This window comes from Streptopelia decaocto (assembly GCF_964273445.1).
Source record: "Streptopelia decaocto genome assembly, chromosome: 3".
In the NCBI taxonomy this organism is placed as follows: Eukaryota; Metazoa; Chordata; class Aves; order Columbiformes; family Columbidae; genus Streptopelia; species Streptopelia decaocto.
Window position 1 is genome coordinate 61,508,502 of NC_138656.1, and position 17,641 is coordinate 61,526,142.

A 17,641-nucleotide genomic window follows, 5' to 3' on the forward strand; every position below is an offset into this window, starting at 1 on the left:
AGTTTCAAATGAAAACGGCATTAGAACAGCCCAAGCAAACCCCTGCTGAAAACAGCAGAAAGACTTCTATGGAAGTCACTGGGAGATGAATTAGGCATGCCTAGTACACTGTAAAGAACCAACACTAAGATCTTGGGGCTCACATGAAAGTAAAACAGACACAGCTATTTAACAGAAAAGGTATTTGTATAAGTTTCTCAGCAAAGAGTACTGAATTAAATTGCCTCAGGTAAGTTTGAGATTTACCTCTTGTTTGATTTTCTTCAGCAAAGGGGGTCCACTTTCATGTAGCCCAGCCACTATTGCAGATTCCTCCGACTCCTGCTTGATAACATCCTGCAGATCTTCTACAAGATGAGTCGGAGTTTGAGGCTGAAAGGAAGAAACGTTACATCCAAGTCCCAGAACATCCCTCAGCACTAATATCAAAGCAACTTTTATCATTGTTTCCTTCTTACCAGCATCTTCAAAGGACCATATTTGATTTCCTGAGCTGCAAGTGCGTTTTTGAATGGTGTGGGTGTTCTTGGGGAGCTCTCTAATATCGACCTCTTGATTGCTGGAGTTCTGAAACTTTAAAAAGAGAGAGAAAAACTTCAAAGGAACAGGCTTGGAAATATTACCTCTTTACAGAAATACATGCATACAGTCTATGGCTGCTGTAAGACTCACACAAATATTTTCTTGCAGTCCTATAATCCATTTTGCTTTCCTGGCAGAACATTTATTTAACTGTGATAAGGTGGAATGGCTTCATTTAAAAGCCTGGTGAGTCTATATACATGATTGTTCTGTACTAATAACCTACCTCCACAATTATAAAGTGCAAGTTTTACTCCAAACTAAGAAAAATCTGAATATGTTAGCAAACAACTCTGCAGGAAGCATGCAGTGACCCAGGACTTCAGTTGCGTGCAAGTCTGAAGAAATGAACCCTCATGAATCCAACAAGACAACATAATAACAGACTTACACATGGTTTTCTTTCTGAGCTTTGAAAGTCTGGTCCCTGTGGAACGGCATGGTAACAGCCATCTTATGGCCACACACCGGCGTGGAAGTTAGCGCAGGGTTGTCCAGGTTCAAGTTTTCATGACTGGATGAGGTGTTTAAGAACTGCAGGTAGGGAAAGGGAATATCAACAGGAGCATCCAGATTACAAGGCTGACTTCTTAAGTTGACATTACCAAACAAAAGAAAAATAAATTATTTCCTTCTGATTGACATAAGTGATCCTCCTGACCCTACAGTGCGGATAGGTGTATGTGGGGTACCTGAATACGTGGCAAAACAATAACCAGCGGTTTGGCTGGAGCACTCAGGAAGCCAAAAGGAGCATTTCTAGAGGGGGAAATTATAAAGTGATATTCTGTCTCAATGAGAAACACTCTTCACCAATTTAAGAGCCAAAACTTAAAAGCCAGATTTGGATTTTCTGCAAATAAATTTTACTTAATATTAAAAGCAGTGTGCCCAAGGAAAACTGGGTGAAAATGAATAAGGGATGTTTCAGGAATAAACCCATAGGAAATGGGGCTAAACTCAAAAATATTTATATGGGGAATCTAGGTGCTTTTAAGGCAGTAAATAAAGTGTGTGTCACAGGAAAATAAATTTCTTATCATCTCTCTCAAAACAAAATACTCTGTTTTCACAGTGTAAAATGAAAACTGCCACCTGTGAAGGGTGCGTGGAGTGTTTTGGAATGGAAACAGCTGACTGAAAAGGAGGTGGCAGTATTAGTTTGGAGAAAATTGCTTTTTTTTTTTTTGCATTATTTCTACCTAGTAACCTAGAATATTGTTTCCATTTCTAGTGTCAACAAATCTCTAATGCAGTGATATCTTTTATTCACCACACTCCCTTCTAGACTCAACTTGCATGGGATTAAAATACACTTTATAAAAACATGCCATGTAAGAAAATTTAGATTTCCCAGGATAAACGATATATATGATTAAAACCCCAAATCTAATGGGAGATCATTACATGCGATCTTTTACTATACTTCATGAAATAGTCCTTCTCTGACTTCAAGGACTAAAGCCAAATCAAGGCAAAACCAACACAAACAGACAAACAAACAAAAAAAAACCAAAACAGTTTTAAATAGTGCTACAGCTGTGAAACAAAGCAACCATCAACACAAAATTGGAAGTGCACACCAGGCCATTTTAACAGGCCATTTTCCTCCTCATTCCTATTCCGTTCCACACCACATGGCCCAGGTTGAGGATGGTGAGCCGTGATTTGAATTTTCTGGTTGTTGTCAGTTTGTCTCACAACCTGAATGCTATTTAAATGCAGTTTGGGGTTTTCTAGGTCAATGAATCATACTGTAAGTGGACAGAGATGGAAAGTATTACAAATGATCAGAAATGTTAAACTCTAGTAGTTGAAGGAGTTAACAGCAAGAGCAAAGCAAGCAATCATATTCCCCTGCAAAAATGATTCCCCTACAAACAAACCAACCAAACAACCAAACAACCCAAGCCCCACAGATGTATTTAAAATAAAAGAATCGACAGTTAGCTTGCTGATAATCTAAACCCAGCAGGAAAAACTAAGAGCAGTGAGAAGATTCAAATATGGAGCGAAATCAACAAGCACAACGGTAATTAGTCATTTGTTCCAAAGGATTAGTTTCTAAATTGTTAAGGCTGGGGTGACTTTTGAGAATTAGTAACATCTGTGCAGAAGTCTTGATCTACCTGCGAGGGAGAGAAGGGCAGGCTTTTGACAGGGGAGCGCTTAGGAGGAGTTGAGCTGCTGACGTCAGCTAGGACCAAGGTGCTACCGTGGCCACTGGCTAAGGGGCTGGAGTGCCCTCTCCTTTTGCGAAGAAGGACCCATGGAGCCGCGCTGCCCTGTGAGGCAGATAAGGACTTTGGTGAGCCAGGAGAACCCTGACTCGACATGATTTCACTCAAGTTTGTGATGGGCTGTCCTTGAGGGCTACAAGCACTGGCCCCTCTTTGCTGAAGCTGTGTGACTTTGCCAGAGGGAGCTTTGCTAGCCGAAGTGTCTGTGTCTTCAAAGAATTCAAAACGGCTGAGATCACCCCGTGATGAAGGATCCTGAAACAATGTGGGAGGCACGGAGCTATGAGACAGTGTATGGTGCCACCTCATGAAAATACAGTGCTAGGATATGCCCGTAACCAACAACAACAGTCTTTCCCAGTTCAGTTCAGCTTGACCCTGTTTATTTGAGTAGTAACACTGAATGCTTATTTATGTTTTCAATATTTACTGTGATCACATTGAACTGTCTAACATCTTAGTAGTGTTGTTGGCAACTGAGTCCCTGAAGAAACAATGAGTCAGATGACGTCCTTACTATCTACTTGCCCAGAGTTTTTCTGCTTGGTATGAAGACAGTGCCTTTTGCTAGCAAAAAATGAGTGCCTTGGGCTCGAAACCAAGACTGGTCTCCCCTTAACCCACACATCTGCTCTGGAAGTGCTGAATGCGACGTGACACTGCGTGAAGCAGACACCTCTGCTGCTGAAGCAGGGTGCCATCAGCAAGCGTATTTCAACCTGCCACTTCTGTTACACATAGTATCTCAGAGACCTCAGTGACAAAAGGCCCGTGTCAATGTCAATCAGCTACCTGGCATTTAAAATGCATGTTTCCAGTTCCTCACATATGCCAGGGCAAGCTCCTTAAACTTCGAGAAGCAGATATTGAAGCTGCAACAAAACCCTTTTGAAAATGATGCAGATATGTGAGCAGCCACACATAAACCTACGGCATGTGTCACTTCAAATATAAATAAGTATCATTTCATTGTTTAAAATCTTTCATGGTGTCTCTGATTTTATTTTAAGGAGACAATATTGAGAGATTGTTTCAAGCTCCTATCATGAAGATTGCTAAAAATCACACTCCCATACCAAGATGCAGCAGGAAAGGGATACACCCACAAAAAGCATACGCATCCACACTTGAAGGCTTAATTTATAAGCAGCCACATTTTGTTATGTCAGAAGCTAAGCTTCAGATCTTGTAGCAACTAGAAGTTACTCGGAAAAAAAAAAAAGAAACACATTTAGGATTCTCCCAGTTCCTCTCCCCTTACTCCTTGACCACACACAAATCCACCTGAGGCAGCAAGTCTACTTACGGAGTCTATTAACTGGAGTGTTTCTGCAAATTCTAAGAGATTCTTAACATTATCCAGGATGTTGCTCTGGTGAACAATCATGCACCGTGCAGGGGATGCACTTTCCTCAGGTAAGGAACCGTGATCCACTGGTGGAGATGGAGTACAGTGCTGATGTTCCCCCAAACAGGAAACAGGTGCATTGTCACCACTGCTCCTGGTACTGTCAGCAATCGTGGTGCTGTGCCAGCTGGGGTAGTTTGATGTGTGGTTCTGTGTCTAAAGGAAGAAGAAAAAAAAAAAAAAAAGGAAAGAAAAGTGGAGGGAAAAAAGGCAGAAGGAACTTAGCAATGAAATTGCACAAAGTGCCAGATACCACTGGAGGAAAGATAAAAGTAGTTGCATCATCATCTAAAAGCTTATGCCTACGAAATTATTGTCAAGATGTTTCCTTTCATCAGTGCAAGATCTCGTTTTTAAGTAATATCGGCGTTGTTCTTGTTATCCCAAAGTTACCTCATAATTTACTTCCAGGATTATGAGCATTTATCATTACTAACACATTATCAATTCATACTGTGTTACTCCAAAAGCTCAAAAAGTATCTGCAAGTCATTTTCTGTGAGAAGCAAGAAATGGCAGGATTTCCCTACTGAGCGTTCAGCACTGTAGAAGGCTAAAAGGTTTAAGAGTTAGAGTTGCTTTTGTTTGCTTATCTCCTTTTCTTCTTCTATCCCTGTCTAATACTACAGCTTACACCAATGCAATGAAGAGGCTGTCAAATCAATGTGGTTAGGAAAGCAGAAGAACAAATTAACAGAAGTTTCTTTCCAGTGTGATCATGCAACAGAAGAAATTGCAAAACATTAACTAAAGTTAAAAAGTGGCCAAACTAACGTATCATGCATGCAGTTGTTTTACTATTAATTTAAATATTACCCAAAAAAAGACTCTGCTGGCTATCACCTGTCTTCAAAAATGAATTGAGGATTCTTGGCTTTGGTGATGGTGTTAAAGAATTACGTAAGGGTTTTCACACAGTAACATCCAATGGCATATACAGCAAAGTGTGATAGCCAGCATTTGCTCCACACATGCAGTTATGAAGAATCTAACATTATATGGAGAAGTAAAACAAACTGTCAAACATGCACCAAGTCTGAAGCGTACAAAGTGTATAAAACACAGCTGAAGGAAAGAATACAACAGAGGAGAAAGATCTAAGGTACAGGCACTACATTTTCATCACATGAACCATTGCACACTTTCAGAAATGCAGATCCCATTGGTTTAAGAAGTGGGATTTTTCCTTTTTGTACAATCATCATGTTTCCAATATTACATCACATTACGGAGTCCAGCCCTGCTCCCACTTTGCAAAGTACAATACCTGCAAATTGTTTGCTTTTTCCAATGAAAGAATTTATGAAGCAAATACAGATCACATATGTGCTATGTTTCATCCTTTCAAAACGGAAATATAGAGCCTTGATTAGTATCGAAGGCAGAAGGGGAGTAAAAAGTTAAAAAGACAAGCACTGGGGTAATGCTGCTATCCCTCCGTCCAAGCACACAGTGACAATCTTACTGGTAATGCCTGCTGCCCTTTCAGTTCATTCTCAGTCGACATTAGTAGCAACTCTAATTCCTTTATTCGTTTTTCTTTCTCAGGGTCTTCATCATTATAGTGTCTCTGAAATTAAGAGTTAAGGGAAAAGAAAAGATAAAGGTCTGATAGGATGTAGCAACTAACACGCTCGTGGTTTGCCGTCCTGTGGTTGTAACAGCCAAATTAGACTCAAAGATGAAACAAACACCAATTGTGTTTTCCACTACCAATGTCGCTGCTGAATTTCAGTATAGACATTTGAAATGGAGAGTGAAAGCCACCACGCCAGATGCCAACTACTGTGTTTTAAATCCACTTCAGAAAAAGCAATTATTAGCTATGTTAGAACTCCCCCACCTTCCCCATTTTCTCTCTTCACCACACTTATTACACTAAAATGTTTTCTTAATATACAATATCTCCATTTTGACTTATCAAATGTTTAACAAATTGGCTCTTGAAATGAGGTTCAAGTTATCTACCTGAATAGCTGCAGCAGCTGGCTGAGGAACATTGACAATATTTACATGCAGTGCTACTGGATATGGGATCTGACCATGGACCTAGACCAAAAAACAAAAGACACTAAAAGTTATTATTTCTATCATACTGTCTGCCTGCATTATGAATTCGTGTTAAACATACTTTGGTTTTAGGTACTTAATATTTATAATCTAGAGAGATGAAATAGAAAAAAAAACCCCACTCAACGTTTACAAGAAAAGTGAACAGTTTTTTATGAAAATGACAGTAAGCACTACAGAGGAAGAAAGAAAATTCATATATGAAATATCTATACTTCCTGAATGAGAAAAGATGAATAATTTATAGATGTTTTTGTAAGATTTTTTCTAAATTGAAGTGAAAATACAAAAGATGCAATTTATTATCATCTAAAACTCTACAATATAGCAGTCTGAAGCAGCAGCCTGTTTCATTATTAATCACTAATAGAAAAGGAATCCTATTAAAAACAATACTTGTATACTTGGTTCCAACAGGTGACCCCCAAACAGAATATTACTGAAGGGCACGTGGGATATTTTGACATAGAACACAGAATTAACCAGATTCAACTGATTTTCAAGAAATGTAATATTCACCACCATAAGAAACAGTACTGGAAGCATACAAGCTTACAAGACACTAAGAACACCAAACCTGATTCCACTACCTGAGTGCTGGCAATCAATTTGAAATATACTTATTTTCATCCCTGAGTGAAGCCAAAGTCAAAGAAGTCCTTGCCTGACATCAAACACACACAAGTCCATCAAGTCTGGGAAAAAACACTCCATGCTTCCTGCAACCAGCTATGGCTAAATTGCACCCACCTATTCAACAAATCAAAACAATCCCCCCACACAGACATTTTCAGGCGCTTACGTTTTGTGGCTCAGAGATGTGGTAGTAGGGGTAGTCACTGCTCAGTGGGGGCTGGCCAGCTACTGGCAGCTGTGCAGAAGGTGGGTTGTGAGCAAAAGCCATCAAGTGGTTGTTCTTCTGAAAGCCGGTGGCTGCTGAGGTGTGACAGGCTTTGGAGGACTCCTGCAGGTAGCCCTCCTGCTCAACCTTTCTGCGCATGGTGGAATTCCAATGGTTCTTGATGGCATTATCAGTTCTACAACAGAAACACATACATTTGAGGAGTTTTAAAAATGAGCGTTTCCAGTTCAGACAGATTAATGGACAGGAAACTGCTGTTGGCATTTCTGTTTAAACCTCAAGCTGTTCTCTGACCTTTCTCCTGCTCCCACCTTTACAAATGCTACTCTCAACTTCTCAGGAAAGATGCTCAGTATAAAAGGTAGGGAAAAAGACATAGGGCCTATGGTTGTTTATGTACTTTTTAAAGCAATCTCTAAGCCTGAGGTCCTCAAACTCTAAGAAATTATTAACTTCAGCTTCACCTCATTCCCATGAGGTGAGGTGAGGTGACAGCAAAGGCTAACCCCTTTGAGGTTACCCTAAAGGGCTGCCAACATCATCTTCCTAAGTCTTAATATTGCAATGGAGTTTTATTTTATCTTACTGATGGAAAGAAAGACTGCAGAGAACAGCTGTGAAAAGACTAACCTTCAAGCAATTTTCCAACTGGCCACCTAGACAATGACAACATCAAGCTATACACACAAATTCAGTAAACAAAGCTGTTGTGATTTTTTCATGGCAGCAGAAAAACTGAGATTCAAATTCTCACATAAATGAGTTAGAAAAAGCAAGCTTATCAAGTCTGTGAGACTTCAAGAGTACACTTAGAAAAAAGCTCCTCTATTTGAAAAACATTGCCACATAGTATCATTGAAAGCCGTATCTGTGGTGTGTGAAAGCTACAGAAAAACTTTCCAAGAGTTAATTCCTTTCTTGTTTTCCTCTAGAAGGTGAAAGCAGTCTAGGGAATGCCTGCTTAAAAGGGTATCATCATCTTAGGCATTATATTTAGATCTTGAAGATGCTTGGCCAAAAAAATGGGAAGGTAAACCTGCCCCTTGCTTACATTGTATGTTTGGCTACACTTTATGTTAAGTCACTTTTACTACAGGGCAAGTAAGACACTAAATATCTGAAATTATATGCAAGCTGTGCATAAGTTTTCAGCGAGACAGGTATTTCCAGGACCAGAGTTTGAAGAAGTCAGTTTCTCCTATTTTATACGTGGATTTTTTACAGGTCAAAACCATCTGGATGATTCAGGAGCAATTACATATTTTCAAGCAGCCTTCTCTTAAATCACTTTGAATAAACAGACTGGATTTCATGTTGAAAGCATACCCTTACTTGAATGTAAATTATGATCCACTTGTAGAGCCTGATCCTTCACTGTTAAACCAATTTAAATTTTGACAGTTACTGCAAGCACAAATAAAATTGCTCAGACATTTAGGACACTGTTTCTGGCTTGCTCTAGTTACTGGGATTTTTAACTTACGGCAAATACTAAAAGCATGTAAAAAGAGCATACTGTTCCATGTACTGTTCAAATAGCACAGTTCCACACTGAGAAAAATACACATCGATGTCATTGGCTTTCCAGGTTTTGAGTCCAAGATTTTTTTATTTATAATGTGCAGCCCAAGGTAACTGAAACAGGCTGCTCAGACCTGCAGCTTTTTCCTTGTTTCCTATTTAAGAGCTAAAGGTATATGTCATTACCGTCCAGGCAGCAACTTTGCAATTTCTGCCCATCTGTTTCCCAGCCTCTTGTGTGCCTGGTAAATAATTCTATCTTCCTCTTCTGTCCAGGAGGTTTTCTTCACTTCTGGATTCAAATGGTTGTGCCACCTCTCCCTGCACTGTTTTCCAATCCTTCCCTTCAAATGCTTAGCAATGACAGACCAGCGCTTTGGACCGTATTTCTGCACGAGTTCTATTACCTTCAAAGAAGGACATAAAAACTGCCTGTATTTAACAATGCATCATGAATCAATGATTTTTATTTTTTTTTTCTGTGGTGGAGCAATATTTTCAACAACATTTCTCAAAATTGCCACGGTAAACCCAACACATATTTAAGGTTCCCCACTTCCCATTTATACTTTTAACCAAGAGGAAAAATCTGGGAATAGTTAAAGTATTTCTAGACTACATATAATTCTACATTTCAATGCTGTAAAGCAAGATTAAGTAGTTTGTATAGAAAGCACTATGCAACTACTAAGCATTGTCTCTGGCCATATTAGTGTTAAGACCACCAAAGGCTCTAGGAGTTTTGCCCAAACACATGAAATCTGCTAGTAAGGCATTAATCACATGGAAAGGAAAATTGATTACCCTTTGATCCTCCTCTTTAGTCCACGGACCTTTGATAAGTTCTGGGTTTAGTACCTTCTGCCATCGGTGCTGGCACTGAACATCTGTCCGATTCTAGTGAAATGCAAAATGCGCAAAGTAGATCATTCATTAGACAAGATGAATGTAGAATGAGAATGCTCCTATGTAGGCGCACTTGTTCCCAACGTATTTAATTGATAACTACTATTACTAAACAACATGGAGTGATACAATAGTAGGTCTGAGAAGAAGGTGCTCAACTCTCAATTTGCTCACAGAACCAGATAAGATTTCCACCATTTCTGCAGTTAGGACTGTATCACACCAAAACTACACAAACTGAATCTTCACCTTCTGCAGAATAGCTGTCATACTTTCACATGCAGTATTTCTACAACAAAGTGTTCACAAAGCAATTATGTTCTAAAGCATACTTACAATTCACCAAAGCTATTTTTTCTCTGTGATTAGACATTATGTTCCAGCATTGCATTGACCATTTACTGTGCAACACCCTGCCACCCTCCCCATTTTTGCTTGCTTGATTTTTTCCAGCCTTTTCTGAGAAATGAAAGGAAAATTGAAAGTAAGGTTTTCCACAATATTCTAACTAGATTTCTGAGGTCTTCATCTGTGGAGGTTTTATATCTCCTGCAAAAATGTAACTATAAAGTAACCACTCCCCTTTCCCTTACTTAGAAACCTCTGATAAAGGGTTGTCACTAGAACTGGAAACAGAAACCAATATCCACCTACAGGAAGGAAATTGGCAATGACTTTCCAGTCTTCAGTGCCATTCTGCTCCACAAGCTTCTTCAGCTTCTCATCCTGAATCAATAAAAGAAACAGACATCATTAATATCACAATATCTTATAATGCAAATGAAATATACATTTTTTAAAGTTGTGTCCTTCTAGCTTTTTATGCACATATTTCTGCTTCCTGAGTGCAAGTGGTGGTGGTCTGTAGTCTTCTCATACCTTTAATTGTCTAAATGAGTCTTTTCTACTCTTGGAGATTTTGGTAGGTTCTTTACTGTGCTGCAGGAAAAAATACTTGACTTCTTTGCTGTTCTTTGACTCACATTATACATTCCCATTTTACTGCTCAAAGCAATGTAACTGTTATTCTTGCACTGGATTTACAGAAGGGCATGGACACTTAGATGACAGGTATCAGAATAACATTGAAATTCAGGAACACTCTGGCACCCAGCTGTCTGGGACCTCTGAAAATCACAGTATTAAGTTTTTATATGTCTTGCAAGTAATGGGTGTTCCAGTAATTTGCTCATTGCCTATCCATGTAAAATGAATGCACAATAAAACTAATGGCTCCTTTCTTGCTCTTGATCACTATGAGGGAATTTTGCATACTCGCAACAGCAAAAAATTTGGTCCAGTATTTTTAAAGATAAGGCCAGAAATACAGAACCTAAAGACAAAAAAAACCTAATCTCATGTACTGGGAAAGATCAAGATAGTGTAAGATGAGTGAGAACTGCCCCTAGAGATAAGAGGAGAGGAACAACCCTCCCCTTCCCTGATTAGTGCCTACCAGTACGCTCCCAGTTCATGTGGAAGAAAAGTGGCCATTGGCCATCCCTTCCTCCTAGGCCACATCACAACGACATCCACCATTTAAAAAAAGAAATTAAAAATGCTTGCAAGAGGTGACCTGCAATTGTTTATATATCAACAAACATTGTTAGAGAGGAGAAAGTCAAAACATAACTTAAGAACTGTATTAATGTATTTCATAATAAACTCAAACCAGTTAAATGGCCAGAGGATAGCCACCTGGCAACAGAGTTTGATACCACAATTTAATCAGAAAGTCAGCGCAAGGTTACTGTGGCTAAAACACATCCTGACCTTCAAATACAAAATACATCTTCAATGCTCAATTTTGGTACTGCTAGATTTATTTCTTCCAGTTTTCAACTTATTTCCACTCAGAATCACACTCCTGCAATTAAAGTGCAAATTTCAAACAGCACAAAAGGACTGCAGCAGTTTCTGCCACAGTTGTTTGCTGCTGTGGGACACTGAACACACACCAGTTCTTGCATAGCAACTGTTTTCAAACAAAAAGGGGCAGCAGTGACAATCAAGCACTGCTGCAGGTAACTCTTAATCTGTTTCTCCAACAGGGATTACACAGAGACTCACATACCTGTAACACAGACCTTGGTGGATATTAAAAAATGTGTTTATATATTTATTTAAAAGAGAAGAACAACCCTTAAAGTTAAATAAAACACTGAATGTAGCTAATGGGTTGGAACTTTCTTCATTCATGCACGTGGGACTGGTGCTGAAGTTAGTTTGCAGGTAAGCAACTCAGATAAGAATGTGATCCATGCTCTCTCCATCTTTTTACAGGCAGGATATGAATGAACTCGAATTTACCTCTTCGCGGGTCCATCTGGTTTTTCCTAGATGACGTTTTCCGGTCTTGGGAAGCAGACCATCATAATCATGATCATACGTCTCAACATCATCTTCATCATCATCACTACTGTATATACTGCAGAAGGAAACACAGTGAAACACAGAGAGGAACATGAGGACTTGAGCTACTTAATTACAAAGCACAAAAAAACCCACTACAATCCTTACAAAGGTTACATAGATAAAAGTTTTAAAACTTGCACAACAAGATTTTGTTCTGCATTCTGTTGTTCTAGTGTTCTGAACTGGTTCTGCTGTTTTTGGTATCCACAGATACAAGCAAAGGGCTGGCAACCTTCGTGTTACTGTGCATGTTTAGACCTGCTCTTACTGTTGGATCAGTGGTGAATTACACATTTGGCAAACTTTCAACCAATGAAGGTTTCAAATTAAAATACAATGTTTGGGACAATAAAGAGAACTAGAGGCTGTGTCCATTACACAAGCACATGTTCAAAATCTTTAACTCGTGCCATACATTCTGAAAAATATTAGCATTTTTGTGTGCTTAATAAAGGATAGTTGTATCATTCCCAAGTAAAACAGACTATGTATAAATACAAAAAGTTTATCAATAATAATTTTGTTTGAGAATATGGTTATGGACCCTATATGTGAAGGTAAAAGTTTCTGTAATTAAGTAAAGCCAGTAAGCGATGGCATTAAAATGCAATAGGCTCTAATATAAAATGTACCTGCCATTTATGGGTCTAGACAGACAAGGGTTGAGGACAAGTATATTCAATATCCTGCCACCAACAACTGAATGATTGAACCTTTTTATACTGTCGGTTTCTTTAACTTAAGACTTCATCACCTCTATTCCATTTCTACATACCTCATACTGTTTTTGAAATACTCTGCTTCTCACCTAGTTCATGACTAAGGGATTTCCCCAGAGGCTATCTACAGGTAAAAAGGACTCTGTTACTCTTTTCACAAACAGCACTTGCCCTACTCAGTTAACAAAAATTTTAAAAGAGTTTTGCAACAAGAGCTGTCTTTCTGGTGGGCAATATTTTATTTCCAACTTTTAAGATATGAGCAGCAGTTCTGACACTTCAGCTTAGAGATGATAACCACAAGTGCTAGAAAGGAGACAATGCCATGCTGCGAGACTAAAAACTGTGATATATCTGATAGTATGATATGCTGTGATACATTAAGGTATGACTAAGACATAAAAATAAAGTTATTTTGTAATAAAATTATCAGGCATTGTTCATCCCGTTAGCTTGTTTTCAGGTAATCACTTTTAAAATTAAGCTGCAGTGAAGCACGGAGGCTGTTACTCAAGATGCAAACACCTCCAAAATGCAAGCTGTTAAACATATATTCTTTTAAAGTACACTGGGTTAATCACACCTTACATCTTCCACCCTGTTTTCTGGCCTGTGGCATGTGACATGAGAACTATGCTACACGTAGGTAGGAAGTTTTCCACAGCCTGCTGTGATGTGTGTGGCCTTCCCAGAGCCTCTGCCGGGTGGCCCCTGACTCACCCACCAAGCCCATCGCTACCACTCTCAACTCACCCCCATGGTGCTGTGGCCCTCCAGCCTGCCTGGCCCCGCGGTTCACTCCCTACTCCCCGGCCCACGTAACCATTTGGGGGAAGTGCTGACTGCAGCTCCAACTCTGCACGCCAAGGCGAACATCTCGTTGGCAGCTGGAGCCTCCTGGGCTTCAGCAGGGCAGCGCACTTGAGCAAAGCTCACACGCTCCAGCTGCAACAAACACAGCTCTTTCCTCCGCCACTGCTCAAAGGAGATTCACTTTTCTAAGTGACACAGAGACAGCTGTGCGACTGCCCATATGCCAAAGGAAGTTTTGTGGCTCAGTTTCCAAGTATCATTTTGAAAATGAGTTTCACAGATTGTAAAAGCACCAGGTATGCATCCATCAGTGATGCTTCCTGCACAGCAATGTGTTTCAGACACAGCAGAGAAACACTGCTCTGCAGCTGCAGCAGAACATCAGTGGCAAACAGGTTAAAACTATTTTAGTGTGGTGCCAATAATGTAACCGGTTTATCTAAATAACCGGGGCCTTGCCGGCACTGCAGCACTGAGCCAAAGCCGCTGTACTACCTGGGTTCCCCGGCAGGAGAAAAGGTCCCTGGGACTTCGGGACGCCCGGTAGCTGCTTCAGCCAACCGGGCCCTCAGCGCTGCTCTAAACCTTTTTTATTATTATTCACTTCCAGCCCCAGCCCCGAAGCCTCCCCCCCCGAGCGGCACGGCGCAGCGCTCCGCCCGGCCTGGGAAGAGGGCTAGAGCCCCCGCCTGCTGGCGCCGCTCCCCCGGCGCTCCCCCAGCAGCAGCGGCGGCGCTTTTTGTCCGGACAACCGACTTGTGCAACGATCCACGGGGAAAGAAAAAAAAAAAATAAATAAAAAGGGAGAGGGAAAGAAAGAAAGAAAAGGAGGGGGCGGAGAGGAAATGACTCGCTGCTGCTACCGTGATTGAAGGAATTCGGACACCAGCCCCACGGGGCAGAGCCCGCGCCCGCTCCCGCCGAGGCGGCCCCGCTGTCTCCGCTCAGCTCCGCTCCGCGCCCCGCGGGGCAGGCAGACACCGCGCCGTGCCGCCCCTGCAGCCCGCGCCGCCGCGGCGGGGCTGCCGGCCAAGCCCGGGGCGGCGGAGCGCCGTGTCCCTGCGGGAGGCGCCCGCGAGGCAGGCGGCGACTGTCCCTCTCTTGCGGGAGAGACGGGCCGGGTGATTCACCGCCAGCCCCAGCGACACCTCGGCTCTGACACTGAAAGTACAGCCCAGCGCTCGCCCAGCGGCCCGCTGCCGTAAGCCCTTCTTCCTTAAAAAAAGCACTCCGCGTCCCAAATCCCTCCGGACGGGGCCGATAGCCGGGCAGGGAAAGGCAGGGCTGAGACCTTCTCCTCTGCCACGGCCAGCCAAAGGGGAGGGGAAGAGGGGAGGATGCCGTACTGCAAAGAGAAAGAGAAAAAAGCCTCCACGTGTCCGACCCGCCGTCCGCGGCTAATTAGACAACAACCCCGCTCTGTGCGCCCGCCCGCCAGCGGCGGCACGGACGCAGCCACGCGGCGCTGCCCCCCCGTCCCGTCTCGTCCCGTCCCGACTCGTCCCGTCCCGACCCGTGCAGCCCGATGCTCCTGGGGCACCGTCGCCCCCGGCCCCTGGCGCGGCGCGGCGGGGCGGGAGTCGCCCTCGCCCGGGAGAGCGGCAGGCAGGTGGGCACGGCTGACAGCTCCGGCCGAGCGCCCCGTCGGACCCGCAGCCCCCGCAGCTGCCTGCACATGCAACCGCGCTCCGGCATGTGACGAACGGCGTGTGCGGGAAAAAAGCCAAGCTCCGCTGGGCGCAACTACCCCCGCGACAGAAAGCCGCTCTCCCCAGGGCAAAAGGGCCTCCACTGTAAGAATAAATTAAAAAAAAAAAAAAAAAAAGACGAGGAAGGGAGCTCAGCCCCGTGCCCGCCGCCCACCTGCCGTCCCATCCCGCCGGGAATGAATGAATGAATGAGACTGGACGCGCTACCTGCTGCCGCCGAGCCAACCCGACATTGTCCTGCCGTTCAGCTGCAGGGCGCGCAGCCCCGCCGGGCTCCGCGGTGGCCCCTGCGGGCTGCGCGCCCCGGCACCCCGCGGCCCCACCTCGGCGTCCGGCAGCCGTGGGGCGCGGGGCCCGGACGCCCGCTCAGCGGCGGTTCTGCGGCGCGTCCCTCTGGGATGCCGCTGCACCGGAGCCGCCGGGGAGGAGGGTGCTTCGCACTGCGCTTGGGGGTCGGGGGCGGAGTAGCCCAGGTGCGCGGAGGACAGGAGGCTGCCCGCCCGCGCACCGCCCCGTCCACCGGGAAAGCCCTTCTCCCGCCGCTGCCTTCCCTCTCTCCCGCCTCGCGTCCCGTCTGACAGGCGCGGAGCGGAGTGCAGCGGGGCCGGCCGCCCCCCGCCCGCAGACAGCGGGTTACCTGTGCCGGGGTCTCCGGGCCATGCTCGCACCGGCCGCTGGGGGAGGAGGACGGGGGAGCCCGCGCCCGCCGCCGCGCCCTGCTGCCGGGCTGTGCCCAGGCGCTCCGCCGCCGCGCACGGGAGTGCCGAGGAGCCGCGGGAGGAGGAGGAGGAAACAGGTTGAGATTAAAGAGTAAACTCTGTAAACAGAGATGCCATCAAACAAAGGGCCCTTGGACACTCCCCCTCCCGCCAAATCTGGCGCCCCTGCAGTGCGCAGGCGCCTGGCGCCGCGCGGCGGGCCCGTGCCGCGGCGGCGGGGCGTGGGGCGGGCGGACAGGGGCAGCGCGCCCGACGGGGCCCTCCCGCCCCGCCCCGCCCCGCCGCACAGGGCCCCCCCCAGCGCCACCGCCGCAGCCCCTCGACGGCGCGCCCGGAGCCTCCATCCCGGCGGCGGGACGCTTTCATTGATGAAGCCGTCGGGGTCCGGGGGGGCAGCCCCCCCTACCCCTCCCGGGCTGTACACAGCGAGTGGGGAAGAAGAGTCGCTCCGTGGGGCGGCGCGGCCCCCCCCGGTGTATCGGCGACAACCCCCGGGCCACGTATGTGCCTCCCGCGGACGGGGGCTCGCTGCTGGCAGGTGCACCTGCTCCACTCCCTCCGTGGTGTGCGGGCCAGAGCAGCCCTCGGGGGGCGAGCAACCGCCGCAGGAAATACAAAATAAAAGCGACACCGGGGGATCTGGGGGGACTCTTGCGGGGCCAGAGGGACTCCGGGGGTGACCGGGGATTGGAGCTGCCCGCTGTTTGACTGCGGCTGCCGCGCCGCGGGGGATTTTCGCTATAGTTCCCCTTGCTGCTGCCAGGCGGTGGATGGTGCCTGCCGCCGCGGCGGGAGGGGCGGTGGGTGTCCGATGAGCTCCAGAGAACACGTTTTTTGATACAGAAATGAGTCAGGATGTGAAAAATGGCGAAACATGCAAAGTTCCCAGGCTGCGCTGCCGTTTGAAAGATCGGGGCTGTGCAGCGGTTTCGGCGCACTCGCCTTTTCCTCAAAGGCCCGCGGCTCATCAATGAGCCGCCGACGGGGCGGGCCGGGCCGGGGCGGAGCCACGGGGCCACTCCCGGGCCCGGGGCGCCGCTCCCGAAGGGCCGGGGCGGGCTCAGGGCCCGCTATCCCCCGAGGCGGAGCGTCCCGCGGGGCCGGGTCCGTGCGTGGGGCACAGTGCAGCCCACGGGCAGCTCCCCACGCCGCCTCGCCGGGTCCCTCATGTCCCTTAGACTCCGTATGTCCTGTAACGGGATTCACCGACGCTGACAGCGCAGGAGTGGGCAGCCAGCCGGGGCTGCCTTCCCGAGCTCTGCGGACGCAGCGCTTCTTGGGATCACACCTTGTCCCACATTAGCCCGAGGGTTCACGTGCTTTGCCCACATCTTAGACAGGAGCTGCTGTCGCTCCCAGCCTCCATTTGCCTACCTGTAAAATGGGTCTGCTGCACCGAGGGACCAGCACTGGTGCAGAATGGAGGTGATTTCTTGGCATTTTTTGCAAAGCGTTTCCCTGCTAGGAAGGGTGGGCTTTAATGCTAGTGGCAGTGGGAGAACTGGAAAAACAAAGACTAATTCAACTCTGTTCTACACCTATTCAATTTATAAAGTGCCTACTGTCATCAGGAGAGAACAAAGCTACTCTGATCCACCAGATTTTAGTGGCTTTTTTTTTTTTTCCTGGTAAAGATGTATTTGGTGAATGAAGGAAATCAGAAGGTCAGAGAAAATT

The 17,641-nt window shown here is 45.4% G+C and overlaps 1 protein-coding gene across 4 annotated transcripts in view; it reads right to left on the bottom strand.

The window, feature by feature from the left end:
* Nucleotides 1-16,121, bottom strand: part of MYB (MYB proto-oncogene, transcription factor) — a 28,942-nt gene extending 12,821 nt beyond the window's left edge. The window contains exons 1-13 of one of the 4 annotated variants that reach the window (XM_082049715.1): nt 15,883-16,121; nt 11,900-12,017; nt 10,244-10,315; nt 9,488-9,580; nt 8,870-9,090; nt 7,103-7,337; nt 6,199-6,279; nt 5,696-5,800; nt 4,129-4,386; nt 2,712-3,077; nt 974-1,116; nt 459-573; nt 247-372 (exon numbers count right to left, since the gene is read on the bottom strand). In XM_082049715.1, the coding sequence (XP_081905841.1) occupies nt 247-372; nt 459-573; nt 974-1,116; nt 2,712-3,077; nt 4,129-4,386; nt 5,696-5,800; nt 6,199-6,279; nt 7,103-7,337; nt 8,870-9,090; nt 9,488-9,580; nt 10,244-10,315; nt 11,900-12,017; nt 15,883-15,905 (1,956 nt within the window). In that variant the 5' untranslated portion in view covers nt 15,906-16,121. The other 3 variants (XM_082049714.1, XM_082049717.1, XM_082049716.1) reach the window with 3 other exon arrangements.
* Nucleotides 16,122-17,641: the final 1,520 nt, after the last annotated feature.